General features: G+C 46.8%; 1 protein-coding gene across 4 annotated transcripts in view; it reads right to left on the bottom strand.

Annotated features, from left to right (window-relative positions):
• Positions 1-20,355: 20,355 nt before the first annotated feature.
• Positions 20,356-24,170, bottom strand: part of NTRK3 (neurotrophic receptor tyrosine kinase 3) — a 372,106-nt gene continuing 368,291 nt past the window's right edge. For all 4 annotated transcript variants that reach the window (XM_047737526.1, XM_047737521.1, XM_047737523.1 and 1 more), the window contains one exon: positions 20,356-22,338. In XM_047737526.1, the coding sequence (XP_047593482.1) occupies positions 22,153-22,338 (186 nt within the window). In that variant the 3' untranslated portion in view covers positions 20,356-22,152. The remainder of the gene's footprint in view (positions 22,339-24,170) is intronic.

Below are 24,170 nucleotides of genomic sequence, written 5' to 3'. Positions count from 1 at the left end.
TCTTTTACATATGAAAAAATACTGAGGCCAAGAGTTGCTAATGCCTTGTCCAAGATCCCCACTCAGTTAATGGATAGGGAAGGCTTTGGGGAAATGAGCAGCATTTTTTCTTCCTACTTATTTGAGGGACAGAGTGGTGATGAAGAAATCAGAAATTTTCCTTGAGAAATCCGCAGAGATAATCCCTAACAGGAACATTTTCTTTGCAGTTAGGTAGACATAGGTTTGAATTCTGCCCTCGCCTCACACCTTTTTCCTACATCAAGGAAATGAGTATTTCTGAGACCCAGCCTTCTGAGCCTTGGTGTCCTCATCTGGAAAGGTGCAGATAAAAGTAGATAAGTCACGGGCACCTGGCTGGCACAGTTAAGCAAAATTGACTATTGATTTGGGTTCAGGTCATGATCTCAAGGTCGTGAGACTGGGCTCCGGATCAGACTCCACACTGAATAGGGACTCTGCTTGGGATTGATTCTCCCCTTCTCCCTCTACCTGTTCCCCTTCTCTCTTTCTCTTTCTCTCTCTTTCAAAGGGAGGGAGGGGGGGTAGGGAGGGAGCGAGGAAGGAAAGAAAGAAAAAAGGAAAAGGAAGGAAAGGAAAGGGGAATGGGAAGGGAAAAAATAGACAAGTCATAGGTGGTGATTATGATGCCTCAGTGAGGGTTCGTCAAGGTGCCTCTCTGGTGCACAGGAAGTACTTGGTGAAAGCTAGCTTCTTTCTCAGGGACCTAGACAAGGGGCCCAAGCAGAGAAAGCTCTGGGTAGGAGTCCAGATGGGGACTGGAACTGAGGGAGATCCCAACTGTGAACATAACACCAGGAAAGCGACACAATAGTATAATGGAAAGGGGCCTCCTTTCTCTAGAAAAAATCTGAAGTTCCTATGAAAGAGATGTAGCCATGTTTTTTAAAAATGTCCCTTGTCTCCAAGAAATTTGCTGATCAGCTATTTCTGGATGGAAAACCCTACATTTAGAGAGGGAGTGGAAAACACCATCATGACTCCTTCTAGGTCTTCTGGCCAACTTTTGATCTCTCCCATTTTAACAAGAGAATCTTTGTGGACATTTGAGAGTAACTTCTCATCCTGACTCCTTTGATTATGCTTAAATAACCATGGTGAGATCATCAACTCAAGACAAGTGAGTCTGACTCTCTTCTGTCCATGTGAATCTATGCCCCATCCAAGAATTGAAGACTAGTGTTTTTTTGATCCCACCTGTGGGCTAGAATAGGAGGAATAAGGAAAATGACACTTTCCTTCATCCAGGAAGGATCTAGCATGCTATAGCCCACTCCATCAGACCTCTTTCATGTGGCCAAATACTATGTTTACTCTAAGTTACTCTGTCATTTACTCCCACTGCTTCTGAATCACAAGAGACATCCATCATAGATATCCAAATCTCTAACACATACACAGGTGTTTGGCAAAGGCACAAGAAGCAATAGTGAAGTCTTTTCCCTTTGGGATGTCAGGACCCTAGCCTCACTCTGATAAATAAAACCAGGGGCTCAGAACCCAGCTCATCCCAAAAAAGGACAGAGTCCCTCATGAGCATATCATCAATAAATACTGGAGCAGATGCCATGAAATTCCAATCAGAAGAATTTATAATGTGAAGTCAGATATTATATAGTGAGAAATAAATAAACAGAAATTGTCAGTCAAACTCCTGGCAGCTGGGGCTAGCTAGCATCAGAGGCAGTAAATGAACTAACTCCATAAATCATATTTATGATCAGCCCCATTGCGTATAACTTTGCCAGTGGGGCTTTCCATTATGTAGCAGAAGACAATGGCTTGTTACATCTCATTGAGATAGGAAATGAGCGGAGCCACTGTGTCTCTGGTGTCAGACCACAATTGAGACATCACCCTGCTCCCTGGGTCAATGTATGCAAAAGGTCTTAGGAGAAGATTACTGGCTTCCTACCTGGAGTAAAATCCAGAAGAAGGTCAAGGCTCCTGTTGAATGCTGGTTAGAGGTATCTCAAAGCCCTAGAACTTACCATACATGACATAAGGGCAAAAAGAGTGAGAAGTTGACTCCATTCCTGGAGGAGTGATGTGAGTCATTTTGTCAAAGACTCTTCTCTTGGTTATCATCCCAGTCATGAACTAAAATTCTGTCCTCCTTTGCTTTCCCTCTGCATCCTATTATATCCTTGCTCTCAGCAATCTAGACCATCATCTGTTCACTCTGGGATACAGAGTACAGAGAAGTTCTCCAGGCTCTAGCACATTATAGTACATCTAACATAGGAGTACTCCTACATTTATTACATGAAAAAATGAACAAATGATTATCCTAAAAGAGTCTTAGAAACTGCATTTCTCTTCTGTTTTCTTGCTTTAGAATCCTCCACTGTGGTCTTGGGCAAAAATTTCTACCCACATGATAGGAAGTATACAGTGGTGAGGAAGACTTTGTATGTTAAGCCCAGCCGCTGGGTTCAAACTTTGCCTCTGCCTCAAGTAACTGGGCAGCCTTGGACACTTACCTAACCTCTGAGGCTTGACTAGCATATCTGTACAACAGAAACATTAATATCTGTCCCCCTCAAAAGAATTAAAGCTTGGCAAATAGTGATTTTAGACCTAAGTATGAATGCCCAGTACCCTGTCTTGGCACCTTTCCTACTCCGTGGCCTCTTTCCATTATATTGTAGCATTTGTTGGCTAAGACTACTTGAGCTGGAGTGACTAAAGGGGTGTGTGCATGTTCTTAAAAGTCTGAAGAGAAAAGGACTATGACTAAGACACTCAGAGACTCGTCAGTTTAATCCAAAGACCACGCTTTCCCCTTGTGGTATGGCTATCTGGCAATGAGCTGTAGTCAGAAGATGGCCTTATCCAGCAAATTCTCCCAGAGTATACCATCCAGCTCTCCATAATAAGACTAAAACTCCCAGAGAATCTTCCAAGGAAACTGCCCCTCCCTGCTTCACTGCTTTAAAGTCATTCCCAGGCCCATGCAGCTCATCAGCAAGTGGCAAGCAGGGCAGTAATTAGACACTCTGCTGAGCCCTGCAGTGGTGATTTGAATAATTGAGAACATTGCAAGTCTTGGTGATGGAGGGAAAAGAGAGGCTAAAATAGAACATCTCCCTGGTTAATAGCTAAGTAACCTTGAGCATCCTAATAGGTCGAAGGAACAGGGTATGGCCCAGGCCAAGGGGCCCCTCCATGCCTTGAAACATTAAGATAATGTGTTCTGAGAGGCTCAAGCAGTATTCCTGGGAGCTCCCTCCCATATATGTCTACAATCCATGCCAAGAATTAACCCCTCAGCAAGGACACCAGCTTTGATAAATTTGCATCTCTACCTTGTGTCTAATGAGTGCAACCTGGCACTTCTTCCATGGCCACCATGAGAGGCAACCTCCAGGTTTAGTTTCAAGGATGGCCAGTTGCTGTTTCAGAAGTTTGTTAGGTGATTGCTTCTTTGTGTCACCCCTGGGGTCATGATTTTTTTTTTTTTTAAAGATGATGCCTTTATAAGACAACAGTATTAGCCATATCCTCCAGTATGGAAAGAGGCTTTTATCTGAGAGATTGTTTCAGTTTTTATTAATCTGAGAATCCTAGCTACAGGGTAGTGGAATGAGATTATCAGTCAAGGACCTTCCAGGTCCAGAAGTCCATGAACTTATCCAGTCCTTGGATTCTTATTCCAAAATCAATGCCAAATACTGGGTGACAAGGGTGTGAGGACACTTGAAAGTGCAGATGCCTTTGGACTTTGCGTGGAGCCTTTCTTTGGTCTTTGTGTGAAGCAGGAAGGACTCCCTGGAAAAGGATGGACAGAGGGTTTCAGGTATGCGATATAGGATCCGCTGTCTCTCCATGCAGTTCAGTCCATTGCCATCACTCATCTACACAGTGGAAAAGCCATGCCACCAGGACTAGACTTTAGAGGGCCTTCCAACTCTACTTTGAGAAGCATCTACCGTTGTCCTCAGTGGCCCACTGCTGACATCGATGTTGCCAAGGGAAGTCACGGACACAAGAGCATCCACAGACTGGGGAGGAGAGATATTTACTCACAACTTCTGTATTGTCAGATTGCTCAGGATTCTGGATCTTGAGTGGTTTGGTAAGTGAAGTTCACAAGGCATAGTGGTAGCACTTGAAATAGCATAATGGGTCTTGGAGAATGAGCAATTCAGTTCAACTCAATGATGTCTATTAAGTATGTACTATGCATGTATCACTGTACAGACAACATTAGCCCTTGCCTGGAAAGATTTAATCCAAGTCCCACTTGCTCATCAGAAAAAAAGTGTATATACTGAGAATTTTTGTACCAGGTCTACGAGGAGCCCAATTATGACCTGGCAATTTATATGACCATGTGGCAAGGGCCAGGTGAGAAGTATGGTTTATTATGAGGGGCAACTGAAGGAGAGCATTTCTGTCTGTTAGGGATGCCAGCTTCTTTCAAAGGGATAGAACATTCAAAAAGGCCATTTGGGTTTCTTCCCACTCAGAGCTATATATATTATATATTTTTTGAAAATTGGTCTGAGCAGGTATTCTAAGAATGATGACATGATTGCTACATGAAGATTACGGAGAGATTTCTGTTGTCTTCTGAGACACAGATGTGATGTGGCAACTCGATCCTTAGCAGTGGGCTTTGAAGGGGGAGATGCTTAGGGAAAATGGACAAGTTTACCATGTGATGCAGAAAGTAGGTGGCCTAGAAAGGGTTAGAACATGACCTGGGCTCTTGATTTTCCTGAATCTAACTCTTCTTTTAATATCAGGTGATATATGTGTGATAAAATCTAACTGGTAGCTTTCAACCACAGCAGCTTTGCCCCCCTGGGGGACATCAGGCAATGTTTGGAGACATTTCTGGTTGACACACCCTGGGAGGGGGACAGAGGAGGAGGAGTGCTTCTTTTTTCTTTTTTTTTTTTTTTTATTTGTCAGAAAGAGAGAGAGAGAAAGCACACAAGCAGGCAGAGAGGCAGGCAGAGGCAGAGAGAGAGGCAGGCTCCCTGCTGAGCAAGGAGCTCGATGCAGGACTCGATCCCAGGACCCTGGGATCATGACCTGAGCCGAAGGCAGTGGCTTAACCCACTGAGCCACCCAGGCATCCCAGGAGGAGTGCTTCTAATAAAAATGCTGATAAATGTCCTACAAGGCACATGTTAGCCCCCCATGTCAGAGAATTCTCAGGTCCAAAATATCAATTGTGACGAGGTGGGGGAAGTCTGGCTTAAATCTTTCCAAGCCTCTGCTGACCTGTCATGATTGAAATTATAACCTGAACCTCCCTGCCACTCTCCCACAACCCATCTGTGCTTTCGAAAGAAATTAATGGAAGGAAGTCTTGAAATTTCATTATAGAAAATACATTCTATGAAGGAAAGAAAAAGAAAGATGTGGAGACAGGAAGGGAAATTGGAAAGAAAAGAAAAAGGAGAAGGAGTTTTAAAGTAACTAGGTGTTCAGGTACATGAGTGGCTCAGTCGGTTAAGCAGCTGACTCTTGATTTCGGCTCAAGCCATGATCTCAGGGTCTGGGGATGGAGCCCCGCATTGGGCTCCACATTCAGCTGGATGTGTGCTTGAGATTCTTTCTCTCCCCCTCCCTTTGCCCCTCCCCCACCTAGCATTTGTGCACTCTCTCTCTCTAATACAAGTAAATTAAACTTCAATTAGGTCAAAGAATCCTAAAATCTTTGGGATAAAAAAATTCAAGGGAGCATATTTTATCCCACCTTAAAAATATCACTGAAATGGTTGTAACTAGGAAGTTGAGTAACAGCATAGGTGGAGTGACAGGAGAGCACCATGACATAGAGCAGGGCCCTGCCTCAAACCATAAATGTGTGTATGTTTTTCTTGAAACACTCATCTCAATCCAATATTCAACTTAGGGGTTACCTCACACACTGTGCAAGCTACTTTCACTCTCAGCAAACCAGGGTCCCAGCTCTCAAGATGGTACAGGATCCTACAACCTTTGCACAGATTTGGACTTTCCCAAATTTCAATCTACCTTTAAATGCAACACACTTCTCTACTAAATAATGAATCCAGATAAAACAAGGGCATTCATGTTTTATACTTTATTTGAGAAGAGACCCTACATAAACTATGTCAGGAGGATACAGGTCTACACACGATTTCATCAATCGATAAATGGAGTCATTAACATAACATTGAAGATATGATACCATGAGGAAGACAGACATATGACCAAGAAGTATTTACAACTCTCACATATGATATATTTATATTGGAAATGGATATATACATATATACATGTACATGTGCATATACATACATATGTCCATACATACACACACATATATACATATATATGTATAAAATGTTTTTAAGCAAAAACCAAGAGAAGAGTTTGCCTTCTTGTAGCAATTAACCATTTGAATGAAGAATGGTTGGTTTTCATTAACGTTATGGTGTTAAATCTCTGCCCCCACATTTAACTTCAACACTGATAGATTCCAATGGAGACACATGTTTGCCTTGGGATGGAAGCATGAGGGTGAAGAATGGGGTGATGGGTATGGGGCTGAGTGAAGGACATGCACAATGGGAGAAATGACCTTTGGTGATACCATTAAATCATCCTTTTGTATTAAACATAAATTATTAATACAATTTAAAAAAATAATTTTCTGTTTTCTTTTGAGGTTAGGGAGGAAAGCAGGGTGGGGTGGGGAATAGAGAAAGGGAGGGCACTTGCCTTTTTAACACGTCCCTTAATATCAACTGAGAACACATCCCCCTACCCCAGGGCCATCTTACCAGGTTAGAATCCATATTTATTTTTCCATAAAAGACAACTTTACATAAGAATTATATTTAGACCATGAGCCTCTTTTCTGAAGGCAAATACAATCATTTTAACTAAATTGATTCTCTAAGACTTGCTCGGATGCAAATAAACTTAGTACAGCCAATGGATTTATTTGTCACAAAGGAAAAGAATGGAAAAAATAGTGCCTCGTGGAAGGGATTACTATTAGTAAAACCCAGTGTACTAAAACCTCAGCCACCCATTTTAAGTTAACAACTTTGAGATCCAAATGATGGGAAACAAGCATGATCAGTGCTTTCTAGTGGCCTGGGGGTAAAACAAGGAGCATGATGGAAAATTTCTAAGTCATTAAACAGGACTAAGGAACAATCCACTGAGATTAAAATAAATGATGTAAAGTCCAGGTGAACACACCTCAGCTCTGCCACTGTCAAGGTCTCCACCATGAATCATGGCTAGGCTGTAAATAGCCACTGTTGAAGATTTCCCAAGCCATGCCACATTTCCCCCCCAAACTCTGATTAAGATTAGCTTGACCTCAGAACAAGAGTGTGCATGTACCATATGTCCTCATGCCATGTACACCATTGTTCAGCAGTTGGCATAATCCAAGTAGCGTTTCAGATGGCCAATATATTTATATAAACATTGGAAACACACACAAACACATGGGATCAGACAAGATATAATCACTTTACATATATTTAGTACAGAAAGCTTGGGGACAGGGGTGAAAATCAGCTATAGCAGCACCCAAACTTCATTTGCAAAATTCTTCTCTGAGAATATAACACCCTAATAGTGCACTAAAGTAGGTACCAGCTGATTTTCCAGATATTGAAAGTTTGCTGCACAACATCAGCCTAAAGATAAAGGGACATGTAATGTCCAGTAGGAAACAAATCAGTGTACATCATTTACACGGCAATAAATCCTTCATTTCCCTTGAAATAAGATATGTAAAGTAGCACTTAGTTTAATACAAGTTTTGTTCTGCTTTAGACCTAGCTGTAAAAAGCCATTCATGCAAAAAAATTACCTCCAGTTTTAGCTGGATGTTTAAAGGACACTTCTCCTGAAAACAAGTCCCTTTCACACAGGGAAGGGGGAAATAATCCCACTCAAGACAGCCAGTGTTGACTGACAGTGGAAAATACAAGACTTTGGTGTTTGTAGGGCATTTGCCTTAAGAACCCAGAAGGAGCACTGAGCTCACCTCCAAGTAGGCAGAGGGCTAGAAGTGCCCTTGAATGTTGCAGGAATTTTCCAGAAAAAGTACTGAGAACCTCCATACAATTTTATTCTCTGGCCTGTTCCCTCTTGAGGCTCTCATTGGCATTACCTCTACATCTAAAGACGTCTGCTTCCATATCTCCAGTCTCAGACCACATTCCTCCCTGGCCAGTGGATCATCTGTTTCCCACCAGTCAATCTGCAACCCCTTCCTCTCTGTTCTAAGGAAAGAAAACTTGTCGTATTGAGCTTTCCTATAGCTTTTGGTCTTCCATTGACACATTCTTTCTAAACTAAGATTGTTCCTTGATTCCAATATAAAACAAAACTCCTCCATCCTCAAGGACTCAAAGAGAGAATGTTTGAACCTGCTCTCCCCTAGTTGTCACAAAAATAATCTAGAGGAACTCCTGGCATGGCAAGTGTGAGCACTGGAACAGGACACCCTCAAGAGGACAAGGATGGAGGGGAACGATGGCTTCTCCTCAGACCCACTGCAAGGTTAAAATCCACAATTTCATTGAACTTGTTCCTGTGATATCTGCTTCTAGTCTGCTGCTACCTACCACTTGATTTACCCTAAAAAAGAAGCTCTTATGGTCATAGAGCACTAAATGTTATGAATTATGATAAGCAATACTGAAGCAATACTGGGGGGGCAGTAGAAGAGAGGGTATGGGGGACTGTTCAGAGCCTTGGATGTTCCAGAAGTAATTGAAATGGAGTTTATTTAACATCTGTGAAATAGAAGACAGTATTTAAGATGAAATCTGCAGTGACTGTCTTGCTTTCCCAGCCCTGGGGCCATCCTGACAAAAGTGAGAAGGACACAGCTGATTAGTTGAGAGAAGACAATGCTACCTCTAAGAGAATCTGTGCACTATTGTGCTCAATGACAGCTGGCCAATCACAAGACAAAGTGAAAACATTTGCTTCTGTTATGCTCATTTTTCCAGGGCACCCCTTCAGTCTGGCAAGATGAAGGCTTCAAGGAGCCCATTTGCAGTGTTAAAGGCAAAGTTAGCTGCTGAACAGGACTCAGGACCGAAGGGTGGCTGCCGGCATTCAAAGCAGTGCCCCATCTTGAGTGGCTTAGCCTACCAACAGCATCCCTGCCCCCTTTTCTGTCCCCAAAGCTCATAGCTTCTGTTCAGCTCCTGTGAAAGATTGCCTGCAACGCACACGGAATGATACATAGACTCATACATTGTGGGAACTGCGCAGACATTTTTTAAAGGAAGCCATCGCCAACATCAGTCCCCCTTGTGGGACTTTACAAGTCAACGGCGCCATGTGAAGATTTTCCGCAGGGGCTTCCTCTGCCAAAGCGTGCCCTCCATTCACATCTAAGTGTCTTTCTTTCCACTCCTCTGAGCCAGGAGACCTAGCTGTGTTAGTCCAACCCCCATCTTTTGTTAGCAAGTTGAGAATGTGACAGAAACAGCTAAGCCACTAGGCTCAGAACAAAATAAAAGATGTAAGCACCGGAACTTAAGAATAAAGTCTTGCAAGTTGAAGCTGCAATGGATAAGAAGGAAAGGAAAAATCGACCCTTCCTTGCCTAGAAGGCCAATCAGGACAGAAGGCCTTGCTTCAATGGAGGGAGGTGTTTGCTGTCCCTGGTGCTGAAAACAGATACCCAGGAATCACTGAACTGTGCCTTCATCAAAGTGAAAAGTCTTTCAGCAGAGGCTGACTTTAGATGGCAGCTCCCCAAAGATGTTTCAGGCTTCCCTTTTTATGCCATTTTAAATGAAAGTAGCCCTGGAGTGACCCTAGTTTTCTTGCAGGACAGAGTTAATGCATTGCCATAATACTGGTGGGGAAGCTCATCCAAACTACCTTCCCATTCAGTCCCTACTAGCATATTCCCTCATGTGATTCAAGGACACCCAGCTATTAGAAAAGAAGGCTACAAATGGATGTAGCATGAGGGGCTGCAGAAATTGCCTACTGACTTCTTTTTCCTGATACTGATTATAGACAGGAAATTGATTTGGTTTGCTGTGATTAAAAGCTCCTGAAGGAAATATTTGGGTAAAACTTTACCACATACAGGAACATGGATCCCTGAATTCCTCTCCACCCCTAATTTTAGTGTCACATTCTGAGAAACTGAGCAGAGCTTTTACTATGCTCAAGAGAAGGTCTAAACACATAATCATAAGTGCTTCCTAACTGGCCCCACTCCCCCTTTCAGCCAACACACACACACACACAATCTCAGAAAGTAAAACCTACTTGAGAAAGAACATGATTCTTCCCTTAACAGTACACAAATCTTTGCCAGAGAAAGCAGGACTGCTGTTTTCTCTCACATTCAAAGTGAGAGTTTTCTTGTCCCGACTTGCTTCCTTTTCATTGTATTTTGACAATGCCCTTGAGCTTATCCGCTATGGCCCACACATATAAACAAAGAAGGGTCTTTGATTCTGTGGGGCCACAGAAAATTAACATGGGTCATTTTCAGTTGCCTCCAACTCCACTGGGCTTGGGGGAGACTTTGCTTTCAGACATGAACTATAATCAATCTTTTCCAGCCTTGAAAAGGAAATATCCTGATGGCCCCCCAAGAAAGACTAAATGCTCCGAGAGAGGAAAATAAAAAAAAAATTAAAATAAGTTCATGTTCTTGTTATTACATCAAATTTTCCATATTCAGTGAGTTATTTCTCAAACAGTACCTCTGAAATTCTTAAATAATCATCCTTGTCACTAGGAAGTTACACACTGAAACGGCTTTTTCAAGGCAGGCCTTCACAGTGCTGTGAAGGAGGTCATCTCCTCGGGATTATCAGAATGAATTATGGAACACTGCCCTGAACCAGCTTGCCTCCTCCAATTTCACACCATAATTTAAAATCCTAGTCATAACCCAATTTGGATTCTCATTTCAAAGAAAGCTGAAATGCTCTCTGTCTGCTGGACAGCTACAGGGGGAAAATCATCTGGACAGAGTTCCAGCATGGAGATGTGGCTTTTCTATACAAAACAAACAAAAATTGAGCCCAAGGTAAAAAGAGAAAAGAGAAGCCTCAACTCGAGCAAAGTATGTGTGGATCAGTTAGGATTTCAGGTACGTCGCTTTATTCTGATTCCTCTCTCGAGTGAGCAAAACTTTTTTTTTTTTTTTAATCATGCAAAGCTCTTAGTTGCATCACACCTGGTTGTGGCTTGAAGATCTAACGGAAATCACACTCCAAGGGTTTAACTTGCCAAGTAGTGACCATTGCAAGGTACTTAAAATAGTGGCTGATGTTGCAAACACCTGGAATTTTTTTAGGGGCTGTAAATGACTTCACTGTTGTAACCTTGGCAATCTGGCATGCGGATTTACTGTTGGGAGGGGGGGGGCGGTTCATTTTCAGTTAGATGCATTTCTCAGTGGGAATCCCACTCACACCTATTTGTTGGTGCTCAAGGCTATCAGGAGTGTGGTTGAGCATTTGGTCTCCGCTCAGGCAGTTCATTCCATCTTAAGGTTATTTCCCCATGTGCAAAATGCTGGCCCCAGAATGAACGTAATTCTGCTTCAGGATCATTATCACTTCGGGTGCTTCCTGCAAGATTAGTTTTACCACCCAATTTATAATGGAAGCTTCATATAGTCTTCAGTTAAAAAACCTTACATTTAAATCTACAGAATCTCATAAAATCAACAATGGATGATACGGAGTTAAATGCAGCGAGAGATGCCATTTTGCTCTAAAACGTTCAGGGTTCCAGGCCCTAGAAAGAAACCTACCAACAATCGCTCTTCAATGACAAAGCCAGATGGGTCGACCATGCTCTTTCTGCTGTATTTTTGTGAAGGTATTCTCCATCTCTCGATGCTCCATGGTCATTCAAAGAGGAATACGCCGCTGCTATAAACCAGACTGCCAGAGGGATTTAAGATATTTTAAGAAAAACCTGATTGCACAACCTCAAAACAAGGCACATTCCAGAGCAGCTCACAGCTCAGCACCAGCACGCCTCTTTGCAACCCTCACTGCCAGAGAGCAGGCTTTATCCATCGAACACAAGGGGTCCTGAGACGCTCACAGAGAACTTGGACAGCCATGACCTCATTGGTGCTCATTAGAACCCGCTGTGACAGGAAGCGGGTTGTTAGCACCTTTTTTTTGTTGTTGTCTAAGAAACTGAGGCACAGAAGGGATAATGCTTTCCAGCAGGAAGTAGAGCTTAGAGGTCCACTGTCTCCTTTGCCCATCGTCTCCCTCCATCACACTTGCCGTTTTATCATAGACAGTATTTAAAATAGACCTGTCTTTCCTAAAGAAATAAAAGTGAAAAAAATTAAAAATTGCATTGAAAATATTAGAAGGAGCCCGGAAAAGAAAACAATATCAAACCATTCCCCAGAGTTATGAAAAAAAATGGTATATATATATTTTTAAGTAGGGGTTGGGTTAGAGATGACGAATCTGTTCTTAATAATAAATGTGGATAGTCAGTCACATAAAACATTACTGTGTTTTCAGAGCTGTGTCAAGGACAAAGTTGAAGCATCTGTCGCTACATAATGATCTGTGGAATAGAGGGCCTAGTGGCCCAATGATTTCTTCTCCCTCATTGTTCCCTAAAGAAGGGAGCATGTTCTCAGGTTCATTTCTGTTCTTATGGTATAAACCTTTCTTGTGCTATCACAGTAAAGATCTCATTTGATAGAAAAAGCCTCTTATCCCCCCTCAAGATTTAGATGCTACAAATCTCTGTGTCAATATTATAGCCACTCCAGGAAATAAATAAACACTCAGCTGACATGTGGGGCTCCTATTCATAAGGGCAGAGGACACTCACACTGGTGGGGGCCTGGGAAACAAAAAAGAAAACCATGGTTTACCATTTATCAGTATATTTAACCACCAGGAAAAAAAAAAAAAATTTTAAAAAAGCCAGAGAAATTTGAAGGAAAAGGTGTTTGTAGCAGGCTCTCCTTTCCCAACCTAGCCAGAAGGAAGGAAGGGATGACTTCAAAAAGACAGACTTCGGCATAATAATAGGCTTGTTGTCCCAGAGTCTCTTGTGCAAGAGCCAGTGATGAGGTGTTAATGAGGAGCTAATCACTTGGTCCACAGAGCTGGAAAGAGGCTGGTGGATGGCTGTGAGAGCGCGCTGCTTGCTGCTCGCTTCTCCAGAAACCTAGACTCCATCACAAGTGGGGCTGATGCTCAGGCTAGGAGAGGGGAAGCTGGGGCTGCAGGGCTTCCCCAGACCTACCAGAGAGAAAAGCTGGCCGTTAAGGGGTGGCATCAGGGACAGCAGAAGGACCAGGGGAGTTCAGAGTTTGGATGGCTTTCCACACACAGCAGGTGCAAGAGAAGAACTGACTGCAAGATGGAAAGGGGGGTGACCTCGGAGGGTGGGAGGTGTGCACACTTGAACTCAAGGGGACTTGAGAAGGTTTGCTTTACTTTCTGATGGCTGCTCAGCGCCTGTGGGTGAAGCAGATCGGCTTGTCCCATCACAGGATGGGACACTCCCATCACTGAGCCAGAGAAGGGGCAAGTCTGCAACTAGCGGCCCCTTGTACCAAGGACACTTCCCCCTCGGGCTGGAGAACTGAGGTGACTTGTGCACAGTCACCCACCAAGTAACATCCAGTCCAGCCTGCTCACTTCTGACTTCAGACACCTTCCGTGTCCTGCAGAACATCTAACCTTCCCAGGGAAAATCAGACCCTTGCCCAGCAATCTCTGATTCAATCTGAATGTTTGAGTTTTCTACCTAATTGCTCCGGCTCCAAGGTAGTTTCAGGAATCTGCTGGAACTGGTTCACATTGCTATCTGTATTTAGCAATCCTTCTTCAAGCCAAATTCAGTATTCCCCACCCCCACCCCTCAAAGTTAATTAAATAAAATCTGCACTTAGATTCGGTCTGGTTTTCCATTTCTCTGAGAAAACTAGTCCAACCTTTAAATATGAAGGCTCTGAAAATGTGGGACTTAGTCTCCTTTGAAAAAACCCTAAGTCCATAAATGGTCCACAGTGGAGAAAGTCAAAGGCTGTGTGATATTAAAAAAAAAAAAAAAAAAAAGATGAGCTGTAGATAAATTTAAGAAGCCACATGCTGGGAGCACATGTATTTGCACGCACGGGCACACGGTGCTCAGCGGAAGAAACACAAAGGCCACACTGGCTTGTTAGATCATGTTGGTGCAAGAGGAGTATAGATGCATTTGGGGGAGGGCACGCATATGTATGGGTGTACACAAGTATCATAAGCAATGAAAATGAAAGATGAATGTCGTTTGCCCTATGTGAGCTTGAGCATGAGAACAAAGCACAACTCTTATAATTGCTTTTAATAAAGTCACCAGCTTTGCCTCTATATGATTGTGACATTACTTGGCCCAGAAATCTATTTTCTCCCGTCAATAACCACAACGTCCTTGAGCTGAAAGCTTTCATTTCTCCTAAAGAAATACCTAAGAACATACAAGGAGATCGTTACTCATATTCAAGGCAAGAGGCAAAGTAGGAAAAACAATTTCAGAGAGAATCAGAGTCGGCAAAACCCCAGAGAAATATGTTCTCTGGACTTCACCGTATTCTAAAATCTCGAGGTAAGTTTCCCAAGATGCCTGTGATGATGTGGGGCCACTCTAAGGAGTCGGAAGGGGGGAGGAGTTTGAATCTGCGCTAACGGCCTTTTCTTAAGACTTTTGATGTAATGAATAGCCTTCACTTATAGAGAAGTTGTAAATTCAGCTTTGAGGTTCCTGCTGGCTGAAGGATTTGGGGTCGTACTGGAGTCCACCACCCCATATGGAGAGAGCTGACAAGCGGGGGCTTGGAGGACAGGTGCACACTCTGTCCCACCTAGGAGAAGGAGGAGCTGGGACTGCCTGTCTCATAAGGAACATAGGAAACACCTGCACAGACCCAGAGCAAGTGCTTTGTCCATTAGAGCCCACCTGGCTGCCTTGCCGATCTGTGGCGCCCACACCTAGATTTGCTGGCCTGGAGGAGGGAGACAGGAAAAGCAGGCTCCCTGACACTGGGCGCACTAATTCTTCATAAACCATTTCACTTTGTGCAACATTGAGATATGCTGCGAAGCTGTTTGTCATCCGCAGACGGGCTTTCATGCCTCGATGTGCAGTCCCCTCAGGGAAAACCAAGACAGTGACAACCACCGTCCCTCCCGCTGAGCGGGAAGCCTGGCTCAGCACTGTGGTCAGAGAAAGGTCGAACTGCCTCTCCTGGGATCAGATCCCGGTCCTGGCTTCTGGCCTCCTGCGGGCTGAAAGTTCCTGGCTGGAGGGAGCAGTGGGTGGGGATGGGCTGGGGGATTTGCTGAGGGTGGGCCACGGAAAGTTCCAGATGGGATTTGTGAAGATACAGGACCTGCATCTCAATGAGCTTTGCAGTAAACTTCACCGCACAGAGGTTAATCTAGATGTCAGCATCGTCTGACAGCACCAAAATTACTCCAGGGCAGGGCTCCTTCACAAGTCTTAATATAACAGTCAATTCCATCCTGCCTGCAGGAAATGAAGGTTTTCTGCTTTGTGTGCCGAATCATTCAGCGCCAATTTTCTCACTGTTTGAAGTCCTAACTGTTTGTGGTCCTGGAATTCACCTCACATTAAGACTTTCATGGAGTTTGAGAAGCCGGATTGTCAGTCCCATGGAAGCAAGAGGATAGAGCCAAAGGGGAGGAAAAAAGAAAAGAAGAAGAAGAAGAAGAAGAGAAAGCGTAAAAAGCATAAAAATGAAAGAAAACCTTGACTGAGATTGACTTTCTTCTGCAGAAAGCAGAAATCAAATTGCCTGGACTGGGTATACTTAGTCACTCCAGAGGTGGGCTCAGGCGCACCGGCTGAATGTCACATAGCTGTTAAGTAGGGACAGAGCATGAGGCTTCTCGGAGAAACACACACGACATGGAAGGGAGCTATTTACTATACTCTTCTTAAATGAAGGACCTAGACTTGAGTACTGACCTTTCTCGCTGGGCTTTTGGGAAACTGCATCTAAAAGAACGTCAGAAAATACATCTGGGCTCTCAATCTTCCTTTGGACTTTGGGGAAGGACATCTAAGTCAGCCGGTGTCTAAAGTGAGAAGAAGCCAACCCTTCTCAAAATACGTCAAACCAAAAAGCAAGACCCCTGAGTGCCAAGACATTTCTCAGAAATAGACGCCCAACAAGCCTTTCCTCATCTGTTATCTTGTTACATCTAGATATTTCTAGCTTTGTTGGCCATGAGTACCTCTTGCGAGCTATGAGCTTGGGCCACAGCATTGCGCACAAAGCGATGATTACCTTGGTGATTAGAAAAAATTAACAGAGCTTACTGTCCTGCCTCTCTGTAGGATGGGAAATAGTTCAACGCACTGGGTTAAGACATCATCCCTACTACAATATCAAACCAGACCTTGTCTTAAATTTGGAACATAGTTAGCTGAAGAGGAAGGGGAATCTGGTTTTTATTACTCTGATCAAGAATTCCAAGTATTTTGAGAGAACCTTCAATCTCCACGGATCTCCTTGTGAAACCAGAAAGTGTCTATGTTGGCACACTGAGACTTGGGCCAGAGAGATCTCTTGTTGCAAAGTATAGAATTTTGGGGGACAATCAAGGAAACTATGCTAGAGAAGATTGTATCAGGGAAACAGAGACTCTATCAGAAGCCAAGATTCAGATTCTCAGGGTGGAATAGCCTATGCTCACAGCAAAAGGCCTAACGTCCAAAGTCATGACACAAATGTTCACCAAATCCACCAGTCACCTTTCCAAAATAGTATTATCAACATCTCCTATTCTCTCTGTCCCATCCGTCCTAGGGGGTGGTTGTACCTACAGTCCAGGTGAATTCAATGGCAACCCCCAAACGGGGTGTGGTAGAAGTCATTCCTGCCTGGTCATCTATCCGACTGCCAGGAGGAGAGATTCTCAGATGCCCAGAATGTTGTCACCAGCATAATTCACTTCAGAGAACGCCCAAGGATCAAATTTTACAAGAGGACAGATTTCCCAATAACATCTCTGATGAGCTCTCTTAGGCCAGGCCATCTCTGGGTATCTCATCCCGGAGGATTGTAAGGCTCGAAGAGACCAAGCATCAAGGAATCCATTTGCTGACTCCAAGCAGACTCTCACTGAAGCCAGCCCAGTTAGAGATATAGATACAAGCATACAATTTCTAGGGCCCTACACTTCCCCTCAGATGATGCTAATGGCCAGTCCATTTAGCAATCCCAAAGCATTTTCTGGAGTCTATATTGATACCTTAAAAATGATACAAAGACTTGGAATTTCCCTTTAAAACCTATTAAGTGTTGGCCAAAACCTATTAAGTGTTGGCCAAAACTCAGAGAAAAGTTTGGCGCGCCAGGGACCAAAAACAATGTGGCTACAGCACCGAGCCCTGGGCTGCAGATGTCCTTTCTTGCTCTAAGGCAAATACCATGGAGTGTTCTAGCTGGTCAGCTCTGCCAGAGCTGACGATAGCCATCCCAGGGGCATTTGAGGGCAGTCCTCTAGACCTTGGGCACAGGTCTTCAAACTTCTTCACCCAAGAACTATAGATATTTCTTTGCTCCAGGCTGTAAGCAAAGCACAGGGAAGGTCCCAAAGCCCAAATTAGCCCCGAAATCACCCCACCTCCAATGAGATAATTCTGCTGCTGTTTGGTTTGGGAAAAAGGATGCCATTCAGTGTTCCGGAAAAGGACTTTGGTGAAGAGTTCACAGCCTAAAATGCTGCCCTCTTTCCAACTTCCTACCCTCTTGAAATAGCATGTGAGGACGTGTATCTTTTGGTTTTTGAGATCAGACTGCCAGTGGCCTGCGCGAGAGTGGGGCGGGCCTGTCTCCCTAATCATTTCTGCCAGCCTAGGGCGTGTCGGTGTTGAATGGAGAAGCCAGCAAGCTGAGCCTGCAGAAGTCAGTCTCGGGGGGGGGGGGGGGGGGGGGGGGGGGGGGGTAGGCCACAGCTGGAGAGCTGGTGGGCCTGGCCCCTTTGCCCCCCCACCAGCAACCTTCCAACCTAACACTCATGGTGTCTTCCCTGTTTGCCTTCTACAATCAATTTCTCGTCCTCAGTAACTTTCCCTCCTCCCCTTCTTTACCTGCCTTTCATTTACCCTCTTATTTCTAATAAGCAAGTAAACAAAACAAACAGAACAGGCGGGACCAGGATTTCTTTTTCTTTTTTTTTTTTTTTAACTGAGAGGGACCCTAAGGATATCTCTTCTAACCTCGTAAATGTCTGGGGTGAGAAATCTGGTACTCTGAGAGATTTGGGGACCGGGCCAACGTCACCTGGGAAACCAAAAGCAAAGCCCAACAAGCTCTCCACGCCACTGCATGCTCCCACGCAAGCTCCAGGGCGTCCTCTATGGTCTGGGCATACCTGACTCCCTTCTGCTTCTCAGTGGAGTCTTACACAGCCTCAGGAGCTGGCTGTCAGCTCTCCCATTGGTGTTGATTTCTATAGTATTTAGCACCAAAAATATTTGCACTAGTATGTTCCACAAAGTAAGCATAGCTAGAGAAGAATGGTGAGGTTCAACCTGAAGCCAGGAGAGCCAAGCCTCCTTAGCCTCCAGTGGGAAGCCTCTCTCCGGGGATGATCTGGGCATGGTCTGCTGAGGGGAGGGACACAGTCTCTCGTCTGTTAGGAAGAGAAGGTTGAGTGAGTCTTAAGACCCACTCGGGAGCCAAGGATATGATAAGAGGGCAGCATCTGGTTCACATCCAAAGTCAAGAACAGGGAAGACCCTTGGCCATGCCTCCCTACTCCCAAGTGACCTCTACAAGAGGCCACTGTCACTCGGTCCAGGAGGGGATCAGGTGAAGGTGACATGGCCAGGAGGTCAGCCTGGGTGAGCTGGAGTTTCCAGCAGAAGTCACAGCGGGGTCCGCATTCAGCCACACCTTGAAAGCTGCTCTAGCGTGTTTTGTTAAACGGTGAATTTTGGCGGGGAGGGGCAAGACCAGGGTGGACTGGGGCGGCCACACTGGCTGGTGGGATGTCATTTTAAGACTCATTTAACCACAGGAAGCTCTTTGAAAATAAACAGATAATCAGACCTGGGCCAGCACTTTCTGGGTGGGCAAAGAGACTGGGGGGTGGTGGTGGGAACGAGACCAGATGTGCCCTGTGGGCCGAGTCACCTCAGACATTTCGCACTGTGACGGAGTCACCAAGAAGAGGAGTGTCCCATGGGACCTGCGCGTGTGCAGGTCCACAAGCCCCCAGGGGCAGCGGCCCCGAGGAAGATCCCCCTGGCCTTCCAGGGCACTACCCAGGACCACACAGCACAGTGAGCCCCCGCTGGGAGAATCGAACCATGTCAGACCCTGCAGGGCCCAGAGGTGAACAGAACCTCTCGTTTCACAGACAGGAGACAGAGACACTGGAGAGGGAGCCCAGCCGCGGCACATCCCCCCCACAGGAGGAATAACATCCTCGGCTTGCCCCCAGGGAGTGCCCACAGCATCTACTCTCTGCTTCCCTCACCCTCCAAAAACCTTTTCACTTTTTGTATCCGCCTTGTCGACATGTCAACTGTGCGCAGAGAGCACAACCAGGGAGGAAGAAGGCCAGTGCTCCCTTTCCACTCCTCCTTGCTTGGCCATGATCATTCTGGAGAGGCAGACGCTTATGGTGGACACGACGAAGATGCGTCCCCACAGGCAGCACAAGGGCCTGTGCAGTCTGACTTTGGTCTCCTTCGAGGCTCCTTAGTCCCAAAGGAACTAGCTTCCCCCTTAGGCTGGGCTGCCTTAGCACCCTGTTGGAAGCCTGGCCTTCCTCATTCCCAGCTGCCCCCTGACTTCCAACCTTTTACCCACCTATCAGTGATGAGAGTTCTAGAGACACCGTGAGATGAAGTCACATGGGGCCTGTGTTGGGGAGACTCTCCAGGGTCTGCTTTGGCAGCAACTGGAGCCCTGAAGCCTCACATCTACCAGAAGACCCTTCCCCCTCAAAGCCCTCCCTCCATGAGCAGCTTTGGCTCAGGGACCCCACTCAGCACGAGACTCCATACGTAGCTCATCCTGTAATAACAGCCCTGGAAGAGACCCAGGGCCTCCAGGCAGAAAGACAGGAGGGATGACGGCCACAGGACAGCAAAGGCTTCCTCTGACGTGGTTGATCCACTGGGCTCTTCTCAAAAGTCTCAGGGCTGGGAGGCCGGCATGGGGCCAAACCCATGCCAAGCTCTGGATCCCCTCCCAGCCCAGCCGAGCGGCCTCCCTGATCCCCGACCCCCAACCGAGGCCGGCAGTCCCAACACAGCTCTTTTCTATTTGAATAAAAACATTTGTGGGTCTTTAAAAAAAAAGGGGGGGGGGGAAGCAAAACCACAAACACAGGATTTAGTCCTGAAGCCCACAGGGATATCTGTGCTGCCGCTGACCAGGCCAGTCAGGCCACCCACAGCCCCTCACACTGGCAGGGCCGGCCGTAGGCCAGTCCGATAGGTAACTCTGTGCTTGGGGTGAGGGGCTGGGGCCAGTGAGCTGAGAGGGGCCTGTCCTCCCTCCAGCAGAAGGGCTCTGGGGGCCCAGGCCACTGCCCTCCAATGGCATTTCCTGATTGTGTGTCCAGGAGGCCCAGGGATCTGCCCGTTACAGCTCTCGCCAGCAACGGCCAGGACCCCCGCCCAGAAGCCTCCTTCTCACTCTCCGGTCAGGGCTCCGTCCTCATTAAGATGCCAAGCCTGCGGCCGTGGCCACGCAGGGGACACCTCCCAGAGAAGCCTCAGCCCCTCCCCCACCCCCGGCCCACAAAAGCGATTTTTCAGCCCCTGAGCATTCGCAGCAAGCTCAAAGGCAGATGCATCAATCCTTCCAGGGGCTGGAAACGTGAGGAGAATGGCAAGGGGCCGGTGCAGGTGCCGTCACCCCTGCCGGCTCCGGCCCAGTCCACGGCCTCGCTCTCGGGAACAAGCACTGCCCCACGCTGTTGCTAGTCCTGGCTTTCTTCCCTGGCAGCGAGGTGGCCCTGGGACGTGCGAGAAGCCCAGGAAGTAGGGCTGGAGATGGAGGGCAGGCAGGATGAGACACAGACAGCACAGAGGGGCACATGTTACAATGACCTACAAGGAACCAAGTCTCCTGCTGCTGGAACCCTGCTGTGTCCGCACTCATGGGCAGCATGGGGCGCGTTCCCTATGCCCCAAAACTCCCCCAAAAGCCCGCATGTGGGAGGCGGGACCGAGGAGTCTTCCAGTGAGGAAAAGATGGGAGGCAGTGCCTTGACAGGGAGGGTTCTTCTGTGGTTAAGTCCAGAACATCCAGTTCTTGAAGTTCAGAGAACAGATGACACGTCTCTTTCCAATGGAGGAAGGAACTTCAGCATGGTGTACACTCAAGACGGAGGTGGTCCATGGTCACCATGGTTTGGGGGCTCATTGGTTGTCCAGTGTTCAGTGGTAGATGCCCTCATTGACTTCCAAAAGCATTAGGACTCTACTTTCTAGAATGGACAAATTGGAGAATTGTCTTGAAGCGGAGGAAAGGGGGAAGGCGTGGAGCCACAGTCAGGGGAGATGGGAGGCATTCCAGAGGCCCCTGGGGCGGTGTTACTTCCTGCTGCATCCCGAGTGCCGCAGTCGCCGTCAACCCACGCACCTGTGCGGATCTTGGGGGCAGGGGAGGGGTAGCGCACCTGCGCAGGTCATCACCTGCACAGCGGTGATCCATCCCCGCTTCTCCGGTCCCAGCGCAGCAAAGAGGCCTCCGGCCCCAAACAGTTGGAGCCACAGAACCAAGGGCCCCAGCTTCCGTCAAAGGGGACTTCCATTCGTGTTCGTAAGATTTTTCTGAGTTGTTGTTACAGTCTTATGGTTTCTGTATCAGCAGTTTCTCTCTGTATTAGAGAAGGTATCTCTCTGTGGATATAGATAGATAGATAGTTAGATATATAAATATATATATATATATGTATATATATATTCACCAAACTGCCTTACAGGTTTTCCTTTCACTTTTTTTTTTTTTTTTTCAGTGTTGTATGTGTAGCAGGCACTTGAGTTTATATGAAGATGTTCGCTTCGGTCAGGATGGAAGAAAGGAGTGTGAGGTGGACGAGGGGCGATGTGAGGCCAGGAGAGGGAGGCCACAGAGTACGCGTCCGTGACCACCAGCTGCCGCTAGCCAAGGATGTCCAGGTAGATGGGGGCGGCCTTCCCCAAAGCGTGGAGGACTTTGTAGATCTCCTTGATGTTCAGCCGCTGCTGGGGTTCCCTCTGCCAGCACCCCAGCATGACGTCATACACCTCTTTGGGGCAGACCCGGGGCCGCTCCAGCACACGACCTTGGGTGATGCACTCGATGACCTGAAAAGAATAAGGACAAGCAGGACATTAACATCCAAAGCTCTCCTGGACCCTGGGGCTTCCACGCAGCAGGAGGTGGGGACTGCATGAAGGAGTTTCAGTGCAGACCCGGAGTGCCCACCTGCACAGTGGAAGGCCGACTCCAGACAGCACCGAGTCTGCCATCCGTCCTGGGCAGGCTGCTGGCTGGCCGCGCTCACCATTGCCCTTCATGCCCCACCTCTTGGGCCAGGCCTTCACAGACTCCCCCATGTACTCTACCCTGTACTTGACTCCTCTCTATTCCTGAATCTCATCTGGGTGCCACATGGCAGTGGGGACTGGCACCTGAACTTTCCCTCCCCTCTCATGAGCCTGGGTGACTGTGAGGCCCCCTTGAAGGCACTCTGCACCACCCAGCCCCTCCTTGCCTTCCTCCCCTTAGCTCCCACCCCCTGGCCGGCTCCCTTCCCACTCTCAGCCTCTGTGCATAGCACCAGGCTTCCCTCGAGGCCACCATGCAGTTCCCTTTCACGGCGAGGCCCTGCGTCCCCTGCTCTTTGCACTAACCCCCGTATTTAGCTTCTGTTAAAGTCCTTCCCATCAGAACTACTGCTCGATTCACCACCGTCCAGCTCAGTGGTCAGCACAGGTCAGTGAAACTGACAGGGCCTCAGCATGCTCATCTGAAAGATGGGGAGCCAGTGTGTGCCTCGACTACCTCCTGCATAAATGTAAGGCCCAAATCCGGCCAAGAGCATGAAGCACGGCCTGACGTTCCACAGGGCAGGCCCTAAGGAGGAGTAAGAAGGAAACAATGTATGGCGGGACCAATCCCAGCGGAAGGACCTGGCCTGTAACCCACACTTCATTTCCAGGTTCTCAAAGGCACTTCTTTGCTGACATTGAACTCGTGACTTTTCAAGTTTTCATTTTCCTCATTCGGGATAGGTTTTTCATGTCTCCCTAACCCGATCACTGTGAAACCTTGAGCAACTTACTCCAAACTCCAGCGTCCTCATTGGAGATGGGTCGGAATGATAAAACGTGAGGACTCGTGTCAAGTCAAGGTCCCCCGGTGTCCTTGCCCCTATCCGTCTGTGTTTAGTTAGGCAAGGGAAGTGTCTTTTGTCTCCTTTATCTCCCCATGCTGCCCCCAATAGCGGCCCATCTGGGGCATTGTCTCATGTCACCCTGACCCCAGGACAGGCTGTCAAGCCCCCAAGTGTCAGCACTTTCATGGTCCTCTCCACCCTGGGGTCAGTGCTGGCCCACGAGGCTCGTTTTCATGCCAGCCTGATCGGTCTCTAGCCACTCAGATTCTCCATTCCTATTAGAGCCCTGTTTCCACCCTCCATTACCTTCACCTCCAGGAAAAGGGACCCGGTTCAGACTGCAGCAGCTGCTAATGCTACGATCGAAAGTACTCACTAGCGCCTCCTCTGGTGGGGGGCTCTCTGGCTTGTCAACCTCCATAAGGAAACCCAGGATCAGGAGCTCACAGTACTTGGCTGCTCCGGGCCTCAGAGTGGGACAGACAGGTGGCTGGGGTCAGAAAGCCCACGTCCAGGCCAAAGCCTCACCAAACTGTGCTAGAAATGATCTGAAACACCTTGTTGGCTGCTATGAGCTGGCTTGGATCTCCAGGGCAGATCTCTTACGGATCAATAGTACCATCTTTAATGGGGCCACCAAACTACGTGGAGGCTGTGTGTACTTGTGTGCACACATGTTTGTGCAGGAGTGTGTACGTGTGCATGTACTCAGGTACATGCATGCATGCATGGACGGGTGTGCACGCTTGTGTGCACGTGTATGTGTCTGCTTGTGTGTGTGTATGTGTGTGTTTACTA

This window comes from Lutra lutra, chromosome 7 (genome assembly GCF_902655055.1).
Source record: "Lutra lutra chromosome 7, mLutLut1.2, whole genome shotgun sequence".
Classification (NCBI taxonomy): Eukaryota; Metazoa; Chordata; class Mammalia; order Carnivora; family Mustelidae; genus Lutra; species Lutra lutra.
Note: the sequence above shows the minus strand (reverse complement) of the source record. Positions and strands in the feature narration are given on the sequence as shown.